At 44.5% G+C, this 26,189-nt stretch overlaps 1 protein-coding gene across 4 annotated transcripts in view; it reads left to right on the forward strand.

Moving 5' to 3' along the window:
* Window positions 1–26,189, forward strand: part of ECT2L (epithelial cell transforming 2 like) — a 168,022-nt gene that overhangs the window by 122,356 nt on the left and 19,477 nt on the right. For all 4 annotated transcript variants that reach the window (XM_073627377.1, XM_073627374.1, XM_073627376.1 and 1 more), the window contains exons 17-20: window positions 411–558; window positions 2,777–2,850; window positions 10,857–11,013; window positions 19,485–19,550. In XM_073627377.1, the coding sequence (XP_073483478.1) occupies window positions 411–558; window positions 2,777–2,850; window positions 10,857–11,013; window positions 19,485–19,550 (445 nt within the window). The remainder of the gene's footprint in view (window positions 1–410; window positions 559–2,776; window positions 2,851–10,856; window positions 11,014–19,484; window positions 19,551–26,189) is intronic.

The raw sequence follows: 26,189 nt of genomic DNA on the forward strand, positions 1-26,189 counted from the left end.
GAGAGCAGCCAATCGGCTCTCCTCTACTCACGCCTGTCAGCGCGACTAGAGGAAAAGCCGATAAACGGCACTTCCTGGTTACTATGTGATCAGCTGTGATTGGACACAGCTGATCACATGGTAAACAGCCTACATCATAGGCTCTTTACCAGAATCGGAGAAGCGGTGTGTCAGACTGACACACCACACCACTTGTTTCAGGTCATAACTCATGCAGCATTGAAGCCGATAAATTGGTATGACAGCCAGGCAATTGGCATTTGCAGTAGAAATGGTCAGCAATAGCAGCCTTCTTGATTTTTTCATGTTAGGCCATCAGATAGGCATCATTTATACCCTGTCATTTGATAAAGTGGCAGTTAAAAATACCAAATGAATAGTATAAAAATACATGTTTTCCTTGGATTTAGGCAGTTCTCAACAGAGTTGATGGAAAGACTTGAAGAATGGGGACCTGCACAGTGTTTAGGAGATGTGTTTAAGAAATTTGGATCAAAGCTGAAGATATACACCAATTTTTTCAACAACTACACTGTGATTCTAAAAACAATTGACAAGGTACCATCAACCTCCTAAAAATACTTATGATAAATGTCAGCATGTTGTAAATGGCTAGATACCACCTTTTTGGACAGGTAGAGTTACAACATATTTTCCTACCTGTATATGTGACTACATTGGATAATACCTCTTCTACCATCATAAGGAGGTATTGTGGTGCCTTAAGTGCTAAGGTGATCTCATCCATAGAGGGCGCACAGGTGCCCCCCCCCCCCCCCCCAATCCATGCGTCCAGCCCCCTGATCTACATATCAGGGCACCGGACTATGGATTCCAAATGGGGGGAGTGTTTTTTTGAAGCACATGATTAGATCCAGAGGCTCTAATAGGCTTCAAAAAAAGGGTGGGCTCGGTGTGCAGAGCACTGTGCTCCGAGCCAGCCCAGTTGTGTGACGATAGCGAATCAATTTTTGCTATTTTCACACTAAAGTTCCTCCTCGCCAATCAGGAGGCAGTTCATGAGACTGGTTTCCTGATTGGCCAAAACATCAAGTGATCCTATTAGATGACTAGCGCTTAGGCGGAAGAGAGAGGAGACACACGGCGAGGAAGCTGCTGGAGGAGCAGACACCGGAGCTGCTGCCTGCACCCCGCCGTGCAGACCATGCTGGAAGACACCACAGCCGCCACCTAGATCGGGTAAGTGTGGTAGTGCCGCTGGCCACCTAGGGGGGTGTGGTATTGCCACACCACCGGTTGCGGAAGGGGGGGGGTTATTGTTTGCCGCCCCCCCCAAAGAGAAACACACCAGCTGCCATTGATGTAGTATCAGACCACAAATCTATTGAAATTATGGCTTGCTTGTCAGATGTCCCTGCCAACGACCTGACATGCAGTTAAAAAGATAGGCGAGGTTGTTTGTAATAATCTATACTGATATTACTTATATGAAAATTTATACAACTAAGCAACACAGATTTTTCTAATTGGTTTGCAAATGTGTTTTTCATTTTGTTTTTCAATTTTAGTTGCTGGCATTGTTGTATATGTTCATACTATTTCATGTAGAGAATTTTAGTTTTTCCCTATAGAGGCTATCTGCATGCTGGACAATATATTAGTATCCTTGTAGAACAACAGCTGCAAAAAAAAGTCTTTTACATAATAAATTGTAATTTAGTTACTAAGTTTTCAACAAAATGTCCTGTGATGAAGTGCTCTTTTCTCCACACCATTACATATAAATACCCAGAAAACCTAAAGATAGTGACCGGACTGTGTTCAGCCTTAACTTAAATATTTTTTTCCTAAAGATGTAACCACACAGAGGCATACCTAGAATCTTCAGGGCCCGATGCAAGAAAAACCATAAAGAGCACCCCTGACCTCCGGCCGGGCCCCCCCCCCAGGGTGGTGACATGCAAAGGGCAACATTTGCAACCCTGGTAGTTTGACCATAGGTGTCACTAGTTTTTTATGCTTGTTGTTTTCTTTTTTTCACCATTTCATTTTATTTATTTTACAATCTTTTTTTTTTTTACAATTTTTTTTCGGAGCTCTGTTGGGGGGGGGGGGGGGGGTTGGGGGGGCTTTGGTGAAATATTAGGGTCTAAACAGACCTTTTAATTTTTCACCTTTGAGACAGAGAAGGGAGATTAAGCACACAGCCCTCAATCTCCTTTTCTGCAGCAGAACAAAAATAGCTCTGCAGAAAGCTTCCTGACTATTTATAATTGAAGCATAGTAAACATGAACAGGGTCAGTGATCATTACGGATCACTGACTCTTTTCAATAATAAAAGGAAGGGACCAGTAAATGAAACTTTTACTGGCCCCTTCCCCACTCTCCATCCTGACACATTCTCCCTGGCAGTGCTGTGGGGGGAGGCGCCAGGGGGTTACACATGGGATTGATCACAGCAGGAGTTGGATAGGAGGGGGCAGCATGTAGAGAAACTGATCCCCCTGCTGAAAGGCTGCAGGAGGAAAATGGAATGGATCGGTTCCTCTACAGGCCGCCAGCCCACCCCTCCTAACCAGAGGGCCTCACGGGCCTCCTGGAGCATGGGGCTGGTTTGCAATTGCAACCCCTGTATGTACGTTCCTGTAACCACATTCAGTTGCGACCTCTGTACATACACCCCTGTAACCACATTCAGTTGCGACCCCTGTACCCACATTCAAGGTAAATCTACTGGTAAAGCTGTCTAGAGACAGGAAGTATAGTTGTGTCATCACCAAAGAATGTGTATCGTGTTAATTTGTGTATTTGTAGTGCAGGGAAGCTATGCCAACTTTCCGAGCTTTCTTGAAGAGACATGATCAAACTGTCATAACAAAAATGATGAGGTGAGTAAAAATGTATGTACTTTTAATGTGATTGCATATATTATAAATAGCAGTGAGTGACTATGCTCTGGTTAGATGTGCCAAGTGCTCAGTGAATCTTGTTTGAAATTAGGCAAACCTAAACTGAAACCAATAAGCAGCATGGGAGGCTGGAGTGCAGTCAAAACTCTCGATCTGCAAACTTGTTCTGTGATAGTGCCTCATAACATTTTAAAGCCAGTGGAGGTAGGCAAATTTCTATAATGTTCTCATTAAAAAATAAGAGACTGCAGAGGATGCAAAAGTGTACAGTTGGCCGAAAGAATACAAGGAAAGGGGGAATGTATATCTACATACAGTATACAGGGACTTTAAATGAGGTGTAGTGTAGTTGGCCGGAAGAAGGACAACTTAATGAGGGAGATTTTACCAAAATGTATTAGAGACAAAGAGTACAGGCAGGTGTTTTACTACATGCATTAACAGACCACATATGGCAAAGCAATGTAAAACTGCCCAGCAGTAGGACAATTGTAGAGAGCAAAGCTACAAAAATCTTTGTTTTGTTTGACATATGTCGCCCTTCCAGTGCTCCTTGCTGCAAAGGCCAGTTATAGGTGGGGCAGTGGCCACTTGTTTGTATTTTGATTATATTGGTCAGGCAAAGCACTGACATCTTTGCTGCCATAGTGCTATGTGCTGGGTGTTCAGTGTGCCCTTATACCTTTTTAAGGAGGGGTGGGCTCCCTCCAGGCTCACCTGCCCTCTGCCTATCCATTAAAATGCATGTGTTTACACTGTGGATGCTCTCAGAAGTTAGCGTTAGGGACTACTGAAATCAGGGTGCCGTGACGGGGCCTGTAGCTTACGCATGTATTTGCAAATGTATGCAGACTTAACCCCTGTTCTTAATGCATATTGTTAGACAGGTCAATTTGGTTGGTCACTGGCTGGTTGGTAAGCTTGAGCTTGGAAATCTCTTTGTATTTGTTTTACATATGTTGCCTTTCCAGTGCTCCTTGCTGCAAAGACCAGTTATAGGTGGGAGCAGTGGCCACTTGTTTGTATTGTAATGAGCAAAGCTAGGCCTAACTAAAAGTGATTTGTAAGTCGTCTTTTAAAAAAAAATTTCAACTGCTCTGTGCAATGGAGTTGCACAGAGCAGCCTAGAATCTCCTCTTCTCTGGTCCCCTGCCAGCGCTCCTCCTCTTTTCTGCATGCTATCGTGGCACACCTGTGGGCTTGATCCTGAGCCACACTGCCTGCTTCCATTGATAGAGACAGTGCAGCTTGGCCCCACTCCCTTGTCACAGGATTTGACCAACAGCGCTTCAGGAGTCAATGGCTCCCATTGTTTTCAGCCAAGCTTGTGAGAGCGAGAAGAGAGCCGCTACAGACAGGCACAGCGCTGGATTGAGTGAGGACCCAGGTAAGTGATTAGGGGGGGGGGGGGGGGGTGAGGGGGGCAATACTAATACCTAAACATTTTTTACTGTGATGCAGGGAATGCATTAAGTGAAAAAAAAGTTTAGGGTTCAGAACCACTTTAACTAGAGACAAAGAGCACAGGCAGAGATTTTACCACAAGAATTAAAATAGGCACCTCAAACCAAAAAACATATAATAAAAAAATGTAAACACTCCAAAATCTCCTACCTGAAACAAAAGCCAGCTTTTGTAAAGAGAAGACATTATAGTTAAAATAAAATACTCCTGGGTGAATTTGCACAAACATTTGCCAGGACCCTGAATCTCAAACCAGCAGGATTCCCCACAAACCCATGTTCTTGGAGAACTTGCGAACCTCATCCCAAAGTAATATTTCCAAAACGTCTTTCAGGAAAGCACCCGAGAGATCATGGCTCCTCCTCCCACAGGAAACACCTCCTCAATTAAGTCTTTAATTGGAGTCCTCCACATTGCCCTGTCAGTTTTTTGTGTTCCCTCCAGCTGGAGGAATACCTCTGGTGGGAGCCATGATCTCTGAGGGCTTTCCTGGGAGACAGGTTCTCACCTGTTAGGTCTTTTTGTGCTAGTAGAGTGATCCTCCCACTTGCCTCCCAGATGGATGGTCCCGTGGGCTCCCTCCCCTTCCTCTGTGCTCGGGGAGAGCCTGTACGCCTGGGAGTGCTGCTTCCATTTTTTGCCAGACAGGCGGTCGTCCTCTGTTCCCTGCTAGCTGCATTTGCGGAACAAGCGGTGGCGGCATCCATGTTTCTGGTGGCAGAGGAGCGCCTCAGCCACGTCCACGTGGTGGTGGCTTGCTGGGCACATAAAAGTAAGATGTTATCTTCCTTAGTGCACCTGGGTGTCTTATTTGTGCTGTATAGCAGCCTTTTAAGCGTGGTTCCTTGTCTCTTTTCTGTTTGTCCAGTCCAAAGGTTCTGCCCAACCAGTCAAGAAAAGGTGCCCTGTCTGCAAAGAGAAATGAAGCGATGTTTGGACCAAAACGCTTTGTGCAGATTGCATTGCAAATTTAGTCAGGGAGGAGTCTCCATCCATGTGTGGCAATTTGGTTACAACAATAAAAGATGAGCTCCGGGCCACCTTTCAAGCTTTTAGGTCAAACCTAAGAGAGGAACCAGGTTCTCAAGGGATCCTTCGTTTCCGCAGCCATCTTCAGAACCCCAAGGCGGCTCCCAAATAATTTTGGGGGGTCCGATATCCCAGGACACTTCCCAGGGGTCTGTTTCCCTCACTCCAGATGAAACAGATTCTGAGGAGGAGGAAAATTAAACAGATGCCGCTTCTAAGTACAAAATGTCGCTAGAGGAGGTGGGAGGACTCCTGAAAGTAATCCATGCCACTTTGGGGATAGAAGAGGAAAAGAAGGAACTCTCCCTGCATGACCGCATGTATGCTGGTTTAGGAGATTCAAAAGGCCGTTCTTTTCCAGTCCATTCAGTTATCACAGATATGATTAAAAAAGAGTGGCTGGAACCTGAGAAAAAGCCATTCTTTTCCCGGGCTCACAAGAAAAGATTTCCATTTGAGGAAAATACTTATTATATATGGAACAAGGTTCCAAAATTGGACTCTGCCTTTTCTCAGGTCTCAAAGTCTACGGACCTCGCCTTTGAGGATATGGGCACTCTGAAGGAGCCCATGGATAAAAGGATGGACCTGCTTCTTAAAAGAACCTGGCAATCGGTGATGAACAATCTAAAACCGGCAATGGCATCAATCTGTGTTGCAAGGAATTTAGATCACTGGGTTAACCAGCTGAAGGCCCATGTTACAGCGGATTCCTCAGAACAGGAGATTCTTGAATCCTTTACAACTTTGTCTGCAGCAATATCCTATATTGCGGATGCTTCTGCTGAATCTATCCGAATGTCAGCCAGGTCAGCAGCTTTAACTAATTCTGCTAGGAGGGCCTTATGGCTGAAGACTTGGCCAGGGGATGCTGCATCTAAAAATAGACTGTGTAGTATTCCTTTTTCAGGTGATCTGTTATTTGGTTCGGAGCTAAAGTCCATTCTTGACCGTATGGCAGATAAAAAGAAGTAGTTTCCGGTCAAGAAGAAACAGGTGCAAACCGGTAAGCATTTTTTTCGGCCCCAAAAAGGGCAGCAGGAAGGAAAAACGCAGGGCAAGAAGAAGCCATGGTCTTCTCAGAAGCCCAAAGGTAGGAGTGGAGTGCTCTTCAATGCTCCTGCGACCTCCAGAAAACCGCAATGACTCCCTCAAGATCGGGGGAAGACTCCAGGAGTTTCTTCCTCAGTGGAGAGCCATTACTTCAAATTAGTTTATTGTAAATATGCTCTCCCAGGGGTATGTGATAGAATTCACGGAAGAACCTCCAAAAAGATTCTTGATGACAAACGTCCCAAGGGATCCGGTCAAGGCTTTCGCCATTAAGTCCCTAATTCAGGAACTGAAAACCCAGAAAGTAATTGTTCCGGTCCCGACAGGGGAGTTCTTCCAGGGTTTCTACTCACATGTATTCCTCGTTCAGAAACCTTCAGGAAAGTTCCGCCTCATCTTGAATCTCAAAATGCCGAACAAATAAGTAGAGTACAGAAGGTTTCAAATGGATTCAATTTTTTCAGTAAGAAACCTCCTGTATCAAGGGTGCTACATGGCATCAATAGATTTACAAGATGCCTACCTCCACATTCCTATTGCCGCCAGGTCACAGAAATATCTGAGGTTAGCACTGAAAGAAGGGAAGAAGGTGGTACATCTGCAATTCAGAGAACTCCCGTTTGGTCTGTCATCATCCCCAAGGGTGTTCATGAAAATAATGGCCGAAGCTTTGGCGCCTCTGCATCTAGAAGGAATCTCAGTTATTCCTTATCTGGACGATCTGCTGTTTTTTGCTCAGACCAGAGAAGGTCTTCAAGAAAACTTGCTCAGAGCTCGTGTTCACCTAGAGTCCATAGGGTGGATCTTAAACCTTCAAAAATCAAATCCGATTCCCTCACAGGAAGTGTTATTCCTGGGTTTCCGTATCAACTCTTTGGAACAAAAAAATTTTCTTCCAGAAGAAAAACAGAGAAAGTTGGTACAAGTGGTGTCACTGCTACAGTCCAATCAGATTCTGTCCATCAGGAAGGTCATGTCAGCATTAGGAACTCTGACCTCTTCCATACCGGCCGTCCAGTGGGCAAAGCTCCATTTCAGACCTCTGCAAAGTTTCCTGTTAAAAACCTGGAATCACCAGCAGGATTCACTAGATACACTAGTGAAGATCCCTACATCGGTGAAAAGGAGTCTTTGGTGGTGGAAGAACCAGACAAGATATTCAGAGGGTCTGTTATGGTCCTTCCAAACCCAGGTAAGGTTAACAACCGATGCCAGTTCCTGGGGTTGGGGGGCTCATATGAACGGTCGGTGGGCCCAGGGCTCGTGGTCCACAAAAGATGCACTGAGTTCCTCAGATTGGAGGGAACTAAAAGCTATAGAGATGGCCTTACTGACCTTTGCAAAAGAAGTCCGGGGACAGCATACTCAGATCCTGTCAGACAAGCCACGGCGATGGCCTACATAAACAGACAGGGGGGAACCAGAAGCAGAGTTCTGCAAAACCTAGCAAGAAGCATTCTAAGTTGGGCAGAGCTCCATACTCTATCCTTGTCCGCGGCCCACTTAAAGGGGACCCTAAACAGGGTAGCGGACTTCCTCAGCAGGAACCAGGTATTAGAAGCGGAGTGGCAATTGAATCCAGAGGTCTTCCATTTGATCGTGAACAAGTGGGGGCGCCCAAGAGTGGATCTCTTTGCGACCCAGGAAAACTTGCAAGTGTCTCGTTTCTTCTCCCTGAACAGGAACGAGGCATCACTGGGAGTGGATGCTCTGGCACACAATTGGAAATTTCACCTCTGTTACGCATTTCCCCCATTTCAGCTTATCCCTCGGGTCATAGCAAGAATCAAGGAGGATACAACAGTGATCCTCATCACTCCCTTCTGGCCCAAAAGGCCTTGGTTTTCATCCCTTCTTCAAATGCAACTAAAACCGTATTGGCACCTTCCGTTAAGGAAAGACCTTCTGTTACAAGGTCCTCTGCTTCACCAGGAAGTAGCAAAGCCAAAACTCATGGCCTGGCTACTGAGGAACAGCTCTTGAAGAGAAAAGGTTTCTCGGATAGATTGGTGGCTACCCTCCTATCCAACAGAAAGAAGGTTACAAGAGCAATATATTCCAAAGTTTGGAAAGTCTTCAACTCCTGGTGCACTGCATCTGACAGATCACCAAAACAAATTTCCTCTGTTCTTGAATTTCTGCAAGAAGGAGCGGACAAGGGCCTAGCGGTCAGCACCCTCAAGGTTCAAGTTGCTGCGCTAGGGGTATTTCTGGAAAAATCCATTTCATCAGACCCCTTAGTAATTAGATTCTTCAAAGCTCTCGCCCGGTCTAGACCAGTGGTGATCAAAAGCTGTCCAGCATGGGACTTATCAGTTGTTCTACAGGCCCTGACCAGGGAACCCTTTGAACCCATTAATTTAGCCTCCCTGAAATTAGTTACTTTGAAAACTGTTTTTTTTAGTGGCTGTTACAACAGCTCGAAGAGTCAGTGAGCTGCAAGCCTTATCAATCAGGGAGCCATTCTTTTCCATTTTTTCAGACTGAATTGTTCTGAAGACGGATCCTAATTTTTTACTGAAGGTTGCTTCGGTCCAGAATCGAACTCAGGAGATAATACTTCCTACCTTTTGTTCTAATCCATCGGGTAAGAAGGAAGAAGAATTCCATACCCTGGATGTTAAAAGAGCAGTCTTGAGTTACTTGGAAAACACTAAAGACTTTAGATGTTCAGATGCTCTATTTGTTTTATTTTCCAGTAATAAAAAAAGGAAGACAAGCTTCCAGAGGAACCATTGCCAGATGGTTGAGAATGGCTATCTCAGAAGCCTATTCCCTTACAGGTCAAGAGAGTCCAGTGAATGTCCGGGCTCATTCTACAAGAGCTTCGGCGGTGAGTTGGGCAGAAAAAGCTGGCGCCACCCCCGAACAAACCTGTAAGGCAGCTACTTGGACAAGTCTGACAACCTTTGCCCGTCATTATAGGTTAGACCTCATGACGGCTGGGGACCAGGCTTTTGGAAGAAAAGTCTTACAGGCTGTTGTCCCACCCTAAATGGAGTAAGTCTCGATTATCCTCTCAGGTGCTGTCCTGAAAGACGTTTTGGAAAAATGCAAGTTAGACTTACTGGTAACTTGTTTTCTAATAGGCTTTCAGGACAGCAGTAACCCGCCCTTTTTTATGCTGTAATACTATGATATAACTGTCGCTTATGTGTTGCAGCTGGGGGCTGGAGTTCTCTACAAACAACTGATGAGGCAACGTGGAGGACTCAAATTATAGACTTAATTGAGGAGGTGTTTCCTGTGGGAGGAGGAGCCATGATCTCTTGGGTGCTGTCCTGAAAGCCTATTGGAAAGCAAGTTACCGGTAAGTCTAACTTGCATTTTTTAGTGCCAAAAAACCCTATGCATTTTGCAGTTAGAAAAAAACAGCCTGTGTAGGAGTTATACTAGTATAACCCAGCAGCATATTACTGCAGTGGAAAACAAGTTTCAGTAATTATACACCTATCTCTAAACTGTTTATGACATGACATGACATAGGAATCTTAGGTTTCTCCTTAATTAAGGTCAGTGTAAAAGTGCACCTGTTATTTACTATTAAGCCCAATGCTTTGCTGTATGATGACAGGGGGAGTAGGCATTCTACTCTCCTAGTAAGAAAGATTTAAGTGTATATTTTGGCTGTGTTCCATTTAGGGGAACCCTGTTCTGAGAGAAAAATATGGGCTGCCATTGCTAGTGTTTTTCTGAAATATCCTGTTGCCTGACACCAATACTTTGCCTCGCTGACTTGGTGACTCGTAACATTTTAAGGCCTAACTCCGGCTTTAAGTTAATAGCTTATTTGAACCAAGCTGATCAAAACCAACTATTTGCTTCGCTAACACATGCACCCCTTGTCAGTGCTGTATAAACTGTGCAGAATCCACTACATACAGTATACAGCGCTGTGTTCTGGCAGCAGGATGGAACTTCCCATCTGCTGCTCTAACAAAGCTGAATCAGGCTCTGCTATTCACAGGAGGCTTTGCATTTTTTGAATGACTACAGGGCTTCCTCTCATATTTCATCCACCTCAGCTAAATGGAGGAAGCCATGTATTAAGTCATAAAAATACAAGGCTTTCTGTGATTGGCTGAACAGCGCACAGCCCAACTCAATTTTTTTCTGGGAGTGGGATGGGAAGTCGCGATCCTGCTTTTGGAACACAGCGCTGTATACTTTACTGTATGTACTACATACAGTTTTTTTAACGATGACAGGGGGTGCATGTGTTAGTAAAGGGAACAATTATTTTTGGACCAGCTTGGATCAAATAAACGATTTAAAGTTAACTGAAAGTTTACAGATGTCAGTCTGGAGAAGTGGACATTCCTATGCAGACTACATTTCTATGCCGACCACCCTAGGTAGCACCTATATATGCAATATTGAATAATTTAAAATAGAACTAATGTCTAATTAAAACATGTTTTTTTGGCTGTTTCTATTAGTTTACAGGAATTGCTATTATTCCCGTCTGTTCGATTTGATGAGTATGTGAACCTTTTGTACGCTCTTCGCCTTCATACTCCTCCAGAGCATCAAGATCGCAATGACTTAAACACAGCTATTACAGTGATGAAGCAGTACAAGGATTTTATTTTGCGGGTTGGTAATTTATGATTAATAAGTAACAGAAAATAGTTAAAGAAGAACTCCGGACAAAAATGTTATCTTCCCATGTAGCAGGGCTGTACCCACACTGCATGGGTTAACTACTTATTTTTGTCTAGGGGATTGCACAGCGGAGATATACTTATCTAATCCACCAATCCTCCAAACGCTAGCGGTCTTGTTAATGGACTGTTCCTGACATCATTACGCCCATAAACCGGCTCCACTGCTGAACGTGGGGGGTTGTTTCCGGAGGGTCGAAGGATCGGGTAAGTACCCTTGGACAAAAGGAGCAGCCCCACTGCATGGGAAAACAAAACTTTTGCCTGGAGTTCTTCTTTTAATATTTTTTACACACATACCTAAAAAAAAAAAAAAAATGATGAAATTAAAGCGTATCTAAACTCAAGAACAAAAATATAGAATATTGCAGCTTACCAGTGCTTAGATGTGGTGACTGTGTTTTCTTTCTTTCAGGCTTTTTTCCTTTCTCATCTAGTAATCCTGCCAGTAACACACTTCCTATCCTATCCTAGGGTGACAATGCTCACTCATTGTACTATATCTATTCAGGAGCAGCTCTGTCACCATAGGCTGATAGCTTCTAATTTGGACAGCAGAACATCTCCCTCTTCTCTTCATAACATAGGGGTGCTCTGTAGTTCACAGAGGTGAACTGGGCAGGGCTGTTAAAAGCTTGACATTTCAGTGCGGCAGAGGCGGAGGTGTGGGCATTCCTAGCTAGGCCAGGAAGTTAGGAACTCACTGGATTTTTGGCAGTTCAACAGGTACACTTTGAACTTAGTGAGGTATCCACGGACCCACAGGGACAATATGTCTTTATATCTGCTAAATTATATGGGGAACCCTTCCTCATATTGGCCTTCTACGTTCCCCCTCCTTTCTCCATACCCATAATTCTAGAGGGATTCACATTTATGGCAAGACATCCCACAGTCCAAGCAGTTTGGCTGGGGGATTTCAATACCACACTAAACCTATCGCTAGACAGGCTCCAGTCCTCGAATCCAAACTCAGGAACCGACAGAGAAACTAAATTCTCCAAATTGATCTCCCCTTTCCACCTTGTGGATTCATGGAGGCATAACTTCCCCCACAAGCAAACATACTCCTGTTTCTCCTCTACACACAACTTCATGTCTAGAATTGACCTCATACTGATTTCACAAAGCCTAACACCACGACTGCTAGAGACAGTTTTTTCTCCAAGGTTACTATCAGACCATAGTCCATACTGGATCACGTTAAGTGTACCCACAGACAAACCAATGCGGAATTGGAGATTAAATCCATTCTGGCTTTTGCTGCTCCCCGAGGACAATGACCTTACTAATGAGTGGCAGTTATACTTCAGAGACAGTGACCGATCTGCCCCCATAGCGACAATCTGGGAACCTTTTAAATCGCATGTTCGCATGACTCTCACATCTCGCATCAACAGAATTAAGTTAGACTCTGCGGGAGAATTTGACAAAGCAGTGGCGGAATTGTCCCTCACAGAACAGAATTATGTGACCGACCCCTCCCCTTTAAACGCAAGCACGCTTAAGCTCCAGGCTAGAGTAGTGACTCAACTCCAATACGAGAAAGCACGGTGAAAAATGTTCTTCGCCAAACAGAAGCTGTTTGAGCATGGGGAGAAGGCTGGCAAACTCCTGGCATACCTGGTCCATTGCGAAGATAGACCCCCAGTGGTAATTTCCCTACATGGCCATGATGGACAGTATATCACTGACCCCCGTACAGTGTCCTCTATGTTTAGAGACTTCTTCACTGACCTTTATACCTCTAAAAGTCCTGAGGACATGGGCCCGATGAACTCCTTTTTAGAGGAGACGGTACTTCCTCAATTAACTGAAGACCAGGTCAACCACCTCGAGGCACCTATTACCGAGGAGGAAATAGCGGAGGCTATTGCCGGATTTGCCAGATCCAAGTCCCCAGGCTCGGATGGCCTACCTATAGAATTCTACTCCCAATTTAGCGAAATTCTGACTCCTAAACTTTTAGCCCTATATAACCACCTATTCGAGACATTCACACTCCCCACTTCTATGAGAGAGGCGACAATAGTCCTCATACCCAAACCGGGAAAAGATCCTGGATATCCCGAATCCTATCGACCCATCTCCCTACTGCAGGTGGATGTTAAAATATTAGCCAAAGTCCTTTCTCTCCGTCTCAACCAAGTTATACTCTCATTGATCCATACGGACCAAGCAGGGTTTATGCCAGGTCGCAATATCTCATTTAACTTGCGGAAATTATTCATTAATTTACAGGCCATACATGAAAATGTGGGATCTCAGGTGATTGTGACGCTGGGCACGGCAAAGGCATTTCATTCTGTGGAGTGGGGGTACCTGTGGAGATGCCTGGAAAGCTATGGCTTTGGCCCCAGATTTCTAAAGTGGGTTAAGTTACTTTACCAGGCTTCTACAGCTAAAGTGGTGGCAAATGGATGGCCGTCTTAGGAGTTTGACCTCAGCCGAGGCACGAGACAGGGCTGTCCTCTCTCCCCACTTCTTTATGCTCTAGCCGCAAAACCTTTAGCCGTGTCCATACGTACAAATCCTGAGATCGTGGGTCTACAGATGGGACCCCTAACCGAAAAAATCAGCTTATACGCTGACGATACATTATTGTATCTTGCTGACTCCGGCCCCTCTCTTCAGGCTGCACTCCAGTTGATTGAACACTTCGGAGCATTCTCCGGATTGAAGATCAACTGGGGAAAGTCCCAAATTCTTCCAATAGATAATTTTCCACCATCAGAGTCCCAGACAGAGATCCCGCTCCAAAGAGTAAACACCATCAAATACCTAGGAATTCACATATCTAGGAACCCAGCTGACTACATCTCCCTTAATATTGAACCCCTCTTTTCACTAGTCAGAGCTAAAATACGCATATGGGCCCATCTACCCTTAGGGATATGGGGTCGTATAAATTTGATAAAAATGGTCCTTCTTCCTAAAATCCTGTATGTATTATGGCACACCCCAATTTATCTTCCATTAAAATACTTTAAATCATTTGAAGCCCTCCTTAAACCCTTCGTTTGGGGGACTAGTATGCATAAACTTGTCTGGCCAGCACTTAACCACTTGACAACTGGGCACTTAAACCCCCTTCCTAACCAGACCAATTTTCAGCTTTTGGTGCTCTCACATTTTGAATGACAATTACTCAGTCATGCAACACTGTATCTACAAATAGAGCTTTCTTTTGGTGGTATTTAATCACCGCTGGGTTCTTTATTTTTTGTGCTATAAAAGAAAAAAGACCGAAAAATCTGTAAAAAAAATACATTTTTCTTCATTTCTGTTATAAAATTTTGCAAATTATTAATTTTTCTTCATATATTTTGGCCAAAATTTATACCGCTACATATCTTTGGTAAAAATAACCCAAATAGGTGGATATTATTTGGTCTTTGTGAAAGTTATAGAGTCCAAAAGCTATGGTGCGAATATCTGAAAATTGATCACACCTGAAGTACTGACGGCCTATCTAATTTCTTGAGACCCTAACATTCCAGAAAAGTACAAATACCCCCCAAATTACCCCTTTTTGAAAGAAGACATTCCAAGGTATTTAGAAAGATGCATGATGAGTTTTTTGAAGTTGTCATTTTTTCCCACAATTCTTTGCAAAATCAAGTTTTTTTTCTTACTTTTTTTTTCACAAAATTGTCATATTAGCAGGTTATTTCTCACACACCGCATATGCATACCACAAATTACACCCCAAAACACATTTTGCTATTACTCCTGAGTACGGCGATACCACATGTGTGAGACTTTTACACAGCGTGGCCACATACAGAGACCCAACATGCAGGGGAGCACCTTCAGGCGTTCTGGAGTGCCCAGGCCAATTCTGACATTTCTCTCCTACATGTAAAAATCATCATTTATTAGCTAGAAAATTACATAGAACCCCAAAACATTATATATGTTTTTTTAGCAAAGACCCTAGAAAATACAATGGCGGTCGTTGCAACTTTTTATCTCGCACAGTATTTGCGCAGCAATTTTTTTAACGCGTTTTTTTTGGAAAAAAAACTGTTTTGTGCTTTACAAAAACCAAAACAGTAAAGTTAGCCCAATGTTTTTGCATAATGTGAAAGATGAAGTTACGCCAGGTAAATAGATACCCAACATGTCACCTTTCAAAACTGCACGCACTTGTGGAATGACGCCAAACTTTGCTACTCAAAAATCCCCATAGGCGACGCTTTAAAATTTTTTACTGGTTACATGTTTTGAGTTACAGAGGAGGTCTAGGGCCAAAATTATTGCTCTCACTCTACCGATCGCAGCGATACCTCACATGTGTGGTTTGAACACCGTTTTCATATGTGGGCGGGACTTATGTATGCGTTCGCTTCTGCATGCGAGCACACAGTGACAGGGGCGCTTTAACATTTTTTTTTTTTTTTTATTGTTCATTTTACTTTATTTATTTTAGTTTGATGCTTTTTTCCCCAAAAAAATTTTTTTGACCACTTTTATTCCTATTACAGGGAATGTAAACATCCCTTGTAATAGGAATATGGCATGACAGGTCCTCTTTACAGCGAGATATGGGGTCAATAAGACCCCACATCTCACCTCTAGGCTGGGAAGCCTGAAATTAAAAAAAAAAAAAAACGATCCTGGCTTCGATCGTAGCGGTGAGTCGGTAGAAGCACCGGAGGGCGGCGGGAGGGGGGGACATCCCCTCTCGCCTCCCATAAGAACGATCAAGCAGTGGAACAGCCGCTATGATCGTTCTTATGGTGTAGGGAATCGCCGGCTGAAAAAATCTGATATCTGAATGATGCCTGTAGCTGCAGGCATCATTCAGATATCACTGCACAAAGTCAAGGACGTTGTATGACGGCCGGTGGGCGGGAAGTGGTTAAAACGCATTATTTTTTTTTTAACACAAAGTTATCCATTTATACAATATTTCTACCACATTACATGTACATACCAAAAATTACACCCCAAAATAGATTCTCCTACTCCTCCTGAGTACGGCGATACCACATGTGTGAGACTTCCACAGCCTGGCCACATAGAGAGGCCGAGTACAGCCGAGTATGGCTCAGCATGGCAGGGTATGGCGGGGTATTGCAGAGTATGGCGGGGTATTGCAGAGTATGGCGGGGTATTGCAGAGTATGGCGGGGTATTGCAGAGTATGGCGGGGTATTGCAGAGTATGGCGGGGTATTGCAGAGTATGGCGGGGTATTGCAGAGTATGGCGGGGTATTGCAGAGTATGGGGGGTATTGCAGAGTATCGCTGAGTATGACTGGGTATCACCAAGTATTGCAGAGTATTGCGGGGTATGGCAGAGTATTGCGGGGTATGGCAGAGTATTGCGGGGTATGGCAGAGTATTGCGGGGTATGGCAGAGTACTGCGGGGTATGGCAGAGTACTGCGGGGTATGGCAGAGTACTGCGGGGTATGGCAGAGTACTGCGGGGTATGGCAGAGTACTGCGGGGTATGGCAGAGTACTGCGGGGTATGGCAGAGTACTGCGGGGTATTGCAGAGTACTGCGGGGTATTGCAGAGTAATGTGGGGCATTGCAGAGTAGTGCACAGCATTGCAGAGTAATGTGGGGCATTGCAGAGTAGTGCACAGCATTGCAGAGTAATGTGGGGGTATTGCAGAGTAATGTGAGGCATTGCAGAGTAGTGCACAGCATTGCAGAGTAATGTGGGGCATTGCAGAGTATTGCACAGCATTGCAGAGAGTTAGGGATGGCTGAGCATGGATGGATGGATGGCTGGATGTCTCTGTGCAGCGCTGTGGGCACTACACATCCAGCCCACAGCGCTGCAGCCATCCATCCATCTCCCTCTCCGCTCACAGTGTACCGATTGGTACACAGGAGGGGAGGAGAGGAACCGGCGTCATCAGATGACGCCGGTCTGTTTACACGTGATCGCGCCGTCATTTGACGGCACGATCACATGGTAAACGGCCGCGATCAGCGGCCATTTACCGGGATCCGTGATGCGCCGGGTCCTGAGGACCCAGCGGTCACAGATGTGTTCGGGTGCGCGCCCCAGCGGGCGCGCGAGAGGGGAATTCTGGGAGGACGTCATAGTACGTCCTCCCAGAGTTATCCAACCGCCCTGCAGCCGTCATTCGGCTATGGGCCGGTTGGTAAGTGGTTAAAAACCCAACAGATATGGGGGGAACAGCCCTACCAGATTTGAATCTTTATTATATTGCGTCTCAACTGTCACAATTATTTCACATAGACAAGACTGATAACCTACGTTTTCAGGTCCTACTCTGCTCAAGAGGAGCACAGCTCACAGGTGACTCGCTATATGCAATTTCGGCGGGCCTCAGGGGTGCAGAGTTGAGAAGTGATGCGAAGTCCCTGGTATATCACTACAGACGCATTTGGGACCTCGCCTCTACTAGATTAGGAATTCCCCGTTGCAACGACCATACGTCAATATGGCACAACAGAGATCTGACAGAATTTTTACATATCCCGGATCCCGAGTTGTGGGAAACTAGGGGTGTATATTATCTACACCACTTATTTTTCGACGGAACCCTTAAAACTTACAACATGCTTAAAGAGGAATTCTCACTTCAAAATTGCATGTTCTTCAGATATTTACAAGTAAGACACGCGGCCCAAGTGCAATTTCCACAGGCTCACGCACCACCCACGCTCTACCCTATCATGGCCATAGTTAAGAACACAGATCCACGTGGCTTGATATCCACATTCTATAACATGCTTTTGGTTCCCACCTCTTCCAAAATAGCCTTTGACTTGAAGCCTCGCTGGGAAAGCGAGTTGGGCCCAATGGAAAATGAAGAGTGGGAGGAGGCTCTGGAGACATGTAAAGCGGTATCACCAAGACTTTCAGATAGACTGACCCAGATTTATATAACACACAGGACATACCTCACCCCTATTCGGGTAGCCAGATACAAGCGTAACCAGTCCACTCTTTGCCTACTATGTGGGCAAGAAACGGGCACGTTCTACCATTTAATATGGACCTGCACAAAAATTCAACAGCTCTGGAAACAAGTTGTAACCTTTCTACATGACACCATGGGTTCTCCCATAGCACTGGAACCGAAACAATGTCTGCTAGGGATATTTCCACATACCATAGACAAATTCACTAAAGTATTCCTCCACAAAACTTTATTTTCCGTTAGGAAGATAATTGCAAGAAAGTGGATGAGATCATCTCCCCCCCGTTTTGCAGAGTGGAGGACAGAAGTCAATACAACCTTACCATACAAAAAATACGTATATAATAACAGAGGCTGCTCGGCCAAATACAATAAGATCTGGGATCGTTGGTTACAGGAACCAGAAACTTGCAGTTAATTATGAATCTGATCAGCAACACAAAACTTAGATGCTTACAATTAGTAGTTATTTCTGATGTGTCTAATGAATTTACATGACAAAATGTGAATCCTAACAACTGTTACACTTATGCTGAATGTAGTATTCTATTCACAGGCCTCAATATGCGCTCTATATATGCAAATGCTACATTACTCATATGCACACTACCCATATTCAAATAAAAACTTTTACTCACCAAAATATCAACCTGACCAGCGACACACAAAGGCTCAGACACGTGAATGGATAATCAATCTTTATATTGGCAGCATTTTGTGGGAAGCACTAACATAAAATATACCTGTATGTATCACTATACCATATTTGCTATACCTGTATTGAACTTAATATTTGCTTTATGGAACTCATCATGCAATATATATATGTACACAAACAATACGTTAAATATGATAAATACATCTTTTTTTTTTTTTTTTTTTCTTCAATAAAAAACTTTGTTCAACAAAAAGAAGAAAAAAGAGAAAAAGAAAAAAAAAAAAAAAAGAATGTTCATTTAATTTTCCAATCATTAATGGGGTCAGATCATTTTTGACCATAATGACGAGAAATTTCAAATGAGCAGGATGGAAAATTTTGCTTAAATGAACAAATTGCCAATAGTGTATGGTGTTTTTGTTCATTCACTCTAGAAACAAATGTTAAAAACATCATTGAATGTACTGAGAATGTTTGTATTAACGGTCATTTGAAAATCTGCTAGTGTATGACCAGCTTTGGTCTGACTCCTGATGCACATATTTTTTTGCTAGAATCATGACAAAAAAATTCTATCAACAGCATGGCATTCATTATTAATGAGTGTATATGTAGATAGATAAAGAGATTTGGAGTTTGAGATTTCCACTCATTTCCTGGTTTGGAGGCAATGGTGGTATCACTGGGACAGCAGGTTAGACAGTTCAAGAGACAGCAGTATCAAGCAGACAGTTTTTTCTAGTCTTCCTCACTCTATTAAAAACAGAAATTATGTTTTGCCTTGGGTTATACATTAAGAGCATATTTTACTAACATGAAAATTTAATTTTTACAGATGAAAGCTACCTTAGAAAAGGACACTGAGCTGACACATCTTCAGAAGACAATCCAAGGCTGTCCTGTAAGTTGTAACTGCATGAGTATAAATTATTCCAGACCTTTTGTGACTTTTTACATTCAAGATGGTCTCTTCTGTTAGATGAGGTGAAGATCATGCCTCAGATCTATTTTTTTTTTTATTTGAGAGAATAATTTCTTTTGATTGCTGCCCTCTCAGTCATTCTCCTTTGGGTAGACAGCCGACAGCCCTGAGACCGCTGCTAGGATGGATGTCATGTCAACAGCCTCAGCACACATTTAGAGCTTTTACTCAAGTGACACTTTATAGCATTCCCCTTTGCTCCTCCCTTCACAGATGGGAAAAGAGACAGCTGGACCAGCACAGAGAATAATTAAACACACCCAAGGGAAGAAAGGGCTAGGGCAAGCAATGAAGAAACATCAACAGGCTGATTAGTTACTTAAAGCAAACCTTAAATTGCACAAGCATCTTGGATGTGATCTCTGCAATTCCAAGCAGACTCAGAGGTGTCAAACAAGTGATACTTTATAGCAATGGTCTCCAAACTGTGGCCCTTTGCTAACTTTTATCCGGCCCTTGGGGTACTATTTCTCCCACTGACACTAACAATGAAACACAGTTCCTTTTGCTGACCCCAACAGTGGGGCATTATTCCTCCCATTGACACCAATAATGGGGCACTATTCCTCCAACTGAAATCAGTGGGGCACTATTCCTCCCACTGACACCAGCAGTGGGGCACCATACCACCCACTGACACCAATGATGGGGCACTATGCCTCCACTGATAGCAACAAGGGGCCCTACTCCTCCCACTAATACCAATGATGGAGCACTATTTCTCCTACTGATCAAAGGTGTTATCTAATTTATTTACTCCCACTGACCACCAAGCCTGAGGCATTGTTTGCTTCCACTGAAGCTGGGGTGTTTTCTACACCAACTGTTCACAGTCAGCCCTCCTAAAGTCTGAAGGACAGTAAATTGCTCCTTTGTTTAGAAAGTTTGGAGAGTCCTGCTTTATAGTATTTCCCCTTTACCCTTTCTCTGGCAGCCACATAAACGTTTATGTAGTTAGGGGCAGAGGAGCTGGGTCACATAGACATTAGTTGGACATTCCCAGAAGATAAGAGGATTATGACATTAAAGGGGTTTGGGGTTATGCTAAGAAATTTCCTGGAGTAGTCACATTGTCTAGCAAATCAAAGGCACATTACAAGTGAATAAAAATATAATTTGTGGAAAGGAATAATGCTGCATGTAAACATTTAAAATACAATTTTTTTAATGTTTTTTTTTTCTGCGGTTTTGTAAAGATGGTGGCAGGGTCTCTTAAGGTTTATGTAGAATTTATCATTTATTGCAGGAGGTGGTCAGCACTGACATTAAAGTGCTGCTAATGCCTAAACATTTTTAACTTTGCATTTCTTGCAAAGGTTGTCACTTGCTCAGGTTCAACCCACTGTTCATGTTCAGCCACATGTCCTTGGTTGCTTGGATAATTGTGATCTGAGTCCTAACAATTAATGGTGCAAATACAAAACACCATAATAAAGTTAACACACAAACACCAACTTAGTGTTAATCTTAATTACCGTATTTATCAGCATATAACACACGCCTTAATTTTAAGAGGGAAGTTTCAAGAAAAAAACTTACATTTTAAATAAAAAACTTTGAAGTAAAATAAGGGTCACAGCCCATCAATGCTCCCAGCTCAGTGCCCATCTGTAGCCACTAAATTGCCCAACAATGCAGCCTGCTCAGTGCCCATCTGCAGCTTCTAAATTGCACACCAATGCACCCTGCTCAGTGCCCATCTGTGGAGTATGCTGTATCGGTTCAAAGGGCTGTTTTTGCAACACTGACAAAACTAAGTTCAAGTCCCAAGGGTTCAAAGGTGATCTGACTGGCGGATTAAGCCGCATCACCCCTTGCATAAAAACCTGGACCAAAGAATGCGAAGCAAGCGGTCTCTGGAAAAAAAAACGATAAAGAACAAAGAATGCGAAGCAAGCGGTCTCTGAAAAAAGACCGATAAAGCCGAGACTTGGCTCTTACTAGTACTCAAGGCCAGCTTCATTCTACCCCTAATTGTAGAAAGGCAAGAATTCTGCCTATACTATACTTCCAAGGGTCCCTTGGATTCACACCAGGAAACATAAGCCCTCCAGACTCTATAATATATGATTCTGGAAGTTGGCTTCCTTGTAGTAATCAAGGTAGAGATAACTGACCCAGATAGCCCACAGTTCTTCAGAATGTGGGTTTCAATAGCCAGCCGTTAAATTTAGAGTTTGTAAGGTAGGATGGAATATCGGCCCCTGTGAGAGTAGGTCTGGATATAGTGGAAGGGACCACGGATCCCCCACCTCCATCTTTACGATTTCTGCATACCAGGACCTCCTGGGCCATGCTGGGGCTACAAGAATTACCTGCTTTCTTTTCAGCTTGAAGTCGTGGCAGCAACTGAATAGGGGGAAATGCATAAATCAGTGAGAACTGATCCCATGGGGTCACCAACGCATCTGTTCCGCATGCAAGTGGATCCCTTGTCCTGGACACAAAGTTGACCAGCTTCATGTTGAACCTGGACGCCAGAAGATCTACGTCCGGAGTCCACCATCTTTGGCAAACAGCCAGAAAAATGTCGGAGTGAAGGGACCATTCTCATGAGAACAACTGCTGGCGACTCAAGTAGTCCGCCTGCCAGTTCTCTACTCCCGGAATGAAAACTGCCGATAGGCACAGAACATTCCTTTCTGCCCAAGTTAGAATATGGTTCACCTCCCTCTGCGCTGCGAGACTCTTGGTGCCTCCTTGGTGATTGATATAAGCCACAGCTGTGGCATTATCGGATTGGATCCTGACAGGACAACACTGTAAACTGAATGTCCAGGCTTTCAGAGCCAGACGCGCTGCCCGAATCTCTAGGATGTTGATGGGCAAGGTTCTTTCGGTTCTTGACCACTGTCCCTGGACAGTTGCCTTTTCTAGTACTGCTCCCCAACCTGAAAGGCTGGCATCTGTCGTTACCACTTTCCAGATAAATGGTCTGAAGGATTTTCCGTTCAGCAGATTCCAGGTTACAACTGAAGCTTTGGGACACCCTTGGGGACAGCCGCATTGGTCAATCTAGAGCTTGAACCGTTTTGTTCCAGGCGGACAGGATACTGTTTTGCAACAGTCTTGAATGGAACTGGGCATACGGAACCACTTCAAATGAAGTCACCATCTTTCCTAACAACCTCATGCAAAGGCGAATGGAGGGATCTCTTTTCAACCTGACCATCTGCACCAGCTCTCTTATGGCGTTGATCTTTGCCCGAGGCAAGAACACCTTTTTTTTCTGGGCTGTGTCTATGATCAAGCCCAAGTACTCCAGCCTTTTTAGTGGTTTTAAGGAAGACTTCTCTAGGTTGAGAATCCAACCTAGATTTTTCAGGTATTTGGTTGTAATGCGCATGCTTTGCTCCAAGCGGGCCACCGACTGGTCTATTAGCAATAGATTGTCTAGGCATGCCAGGATTGTTATGCCCTGTGCCCTTAGCCTGGCTAGAGGTGGAGCCAGAAACTTTGTAAATACCCGGGGTGCTGTAGCCAGACCGAAGGGCAAGGCTACAAACTGAAAATGATGTTGTTCTACCTCGAACTGCAGAAACCTTTGGTGAGCGGGAAATATAGGCACATGCAGATATGCATCCCTGATGTTGATAGATGCCAGAAGTTCTCCTCCTTGTCGGATAGAAACCACCGACTTGATCGACTCCATGCGAAAGGAGCGGGCCTTCAGGAATTGATTTAGATTTTTTAGATCTAGAATGGGTCTCACATCTCCGTTCGGTTTTGGTACTGTGAAGAGGTTTGAATAGAACCCCAAACCTTGCTCTTCTGTGGGGATTTGCATGATCACCCCCTGAGCCAGTAATTGGTCTAATGCCTGAAACAGAGATTGCCTTTTCCCTGGATTTTTGGGAACGTTTGACCTCAGAAAACGAGGCGGTGGAAACTCCAGTTGGAGCTATCGTAGAGATGACCCATCTGTCCTGAATTTCCTCCTGCCAGACTTCTGAGAATCCTGGCGAGCGGGGGCGCCCCTTCATAATGAGGCTTTAGAATTCTGTTTTGCAGGTTTCCGCCCCAGGACCTCTTTTGTGCCTAGGCCTGACCCTGAGGCTTTCCTCTAGACTCTGGCTGCGGAGGCCATCGTGACTGCCTAGAAGCAGATGCTCCTTGCGCTGGAGAAAGAGCTGCTTAAATGAAGGGCTTTTATTCCTTCTTTTGACTGGCAAAAGAGTACTTTTCCCACTTGAAATCTTTTGGATGTATTTGTCCAAATCATCCCCAAATAGCCAATCTCCATGAAAAGGAAAACCAGTCAGGAGCCTATTGCATGGTGTTTCGGCTGACCAATTTTGCAACCGCAGGATCCTACGCATGTGCACTAGCACAAGTGCAAGGCAAGACGCCTGGTGAATAGAATCTTTAATGGCATCAATAGCAAAACATAATGCTCTTGGCAGTTCGGCCAAGTCCCGGGTCTGTTGTACAGGAACCTCCTTAAGGGCCTGTCTAAACTGGTCCTTCAGAGATTGACAGATGCCTATTGCAGCGACTGCAGGCTGAGTAACTGCACCTGCCAAAGAAAAAGAGGATTTTAACAGGAATTCCAATCTTTTATCTGTTGGATCCTTAAGCATTTGAGCATTGTCTACTAGACAAGTTAGATTTTCTTTCACACTGGATATAGCAGTGTCAACTGCTGGTACATTCCATCTTTTGGAGAATTTCTCCTCCATGGGATAAAGTACAAAGAATGTTTTTGGAGGGAGAAAATGCTTATTTTCAGCATAAATAAGCTGTTCTAGTAATGCATGGACGGGAAACGCATGCAAAGTCTGCTGAGGTTTTAAGGAACCCAAAGAAGAAACTGAACTTTCGGCTGACTCGGGCAGCTTGAAAGCAGAACAAACCATTTCCGTAAGAGACTGTACCAGCAATTTATCAGATTGCGAAGCCGAAAAGGGTTCATCCACCATTGAATTCTCCAAAGAGGAGTTATTGGATTGCCTTTCCTCCTGATCCCCTGAGGGTAATACCTCATCCTGCACTCACTGCTCCCTTGATAAAGGGTCTGAGGTGGGGGGAGGGGGATCTACCACTCTTTCTATCCCATTGGATGGAAGATGCGATTAAAGCCGCTAGTCTCTCCTCTAGCCCCAGTAGGGCGGAGGAAAAGGCATCTTCAGTCATGTATACAGGGGCTGAGATGGTAGAAACAGCAGCAACACCCCCTGGTTCCAATAGCTTACCCTAGCTAGCCACTTCTGGTATTTCAGGAGAAGATGACAATGTGAAGGCATGACTAGAGTCCTCAGCGCCTGGGAGCGATGCTTTAGGTACCTTTTTGGAGGTGTTTGCACCGGCCTTTTTGAGAGGCATAGTCCTAAGCTAAGCACAAAAGCAGAGGCACTAAGTAAATGCATTACTTGCTGAGCAATAGTCTAGCAATACAATGCCGCTAATAAAACTCAGCTTGGTGCTGAGTAAAATGTATTTCCTCTAATTGGGAATGCCTGTATGCAGCGCCTTACGTGCCCCCACTGCTCCTGTGTCCTGTGTGATCAGCAGCTGTACTCTCCAGCTACTAGCTGAGGAGAGTTTGTATTTTGGGCTCGGTGTCCCCAGCGCCTGCGCCGTGTGTCCTCGACGCTACGTCCCGCCCCTTCTGTGCATCAACCCACCCCGCTTGTTTTAAAATTTCAAGCAGTTCCCACGCGCGGGTGGTGTCCTGGTTTGTCAGTTGGCAAACCCAGCGAGAGGGGAGGGGCAGTCGGATCAAGGCAGCATAATAATACAATATATGGAAAGCCGCCGCACCCCCCGAGGAAAGGGAGGCTGGGGGGGATGAGTACAAACTGCTGTTGTACCTCCCAGCCCCATGGTTCCCTCAGGGGGGAAAAGTGCAGTGATGGCAAACTTTTTCCTGGATAGGAATCCCCCTGAACAAAGTTGCATGAATGAGACCACACACGTGCTGTTTTAGCTGTCTGACACAGACCTGAACTGAGAGGAAACGTACAAAGGTATGTGCATTTACTCCCTCTATTGGAGAACTTAAGGGATGACAACATTTTACTCAAGGAATAAAAACCATAGGTGGACTTTTTACAGTTCCTAGGATTCTTCCCTTATCCTCACCGCAAGATTCTGCCGATAACAGACAGATCCAACCTTCACCCATCATGGTGGGCTGCGTTTAGGAAACCTTCAAGGACCGGGTCCCTTTTTATCGGGGTTCCACTCCCTTGGACCCGTATAGCACCCCGCCAGGAAAACTTTATGGTAATGTGAGCATGACCAAAGCACTGGGTCCTGGGATCCAGCCCTCCAAGGAGAGTTGTTATAGGCAAAACCTCATTCTTCCTATACAAGGCCTGGGTACCATCCACTTTGGCCTCAGTGGCACTTTGGATGGATCCGGTCTGTGGAGGCTGTTTAAAACCAGTAAGGATCCCTCCAGCGGAGCTCTTTAGAGCACATCTTCACTCGTGACAAACACCTTAGCCACTGGCGAAAAAACTGAGGTACTCCTGGTAAGAGGATGGGTTATATAGGGAGTGAACTTCCTGTTTTGGGTGTGCCAGTGTCCATCACCTGAAGGTGCCTATATACCCA

Source organism: Aquarana catesbeiana, linkage group LG04 (genome assembly GCF_042186555.1).
Source record: "Aquarana catesbeiana isolate 2022-GZ linkage group LG04, ASM4218655v1, whole genome shotgun sequence".
In the NCBI taxonomy this organism is placed as follows: Eukaryota; Metazoa; Chordata; class Amphibia; order Anura; family Ranidae; genus Aquarana; species Aquarana catesbeiana.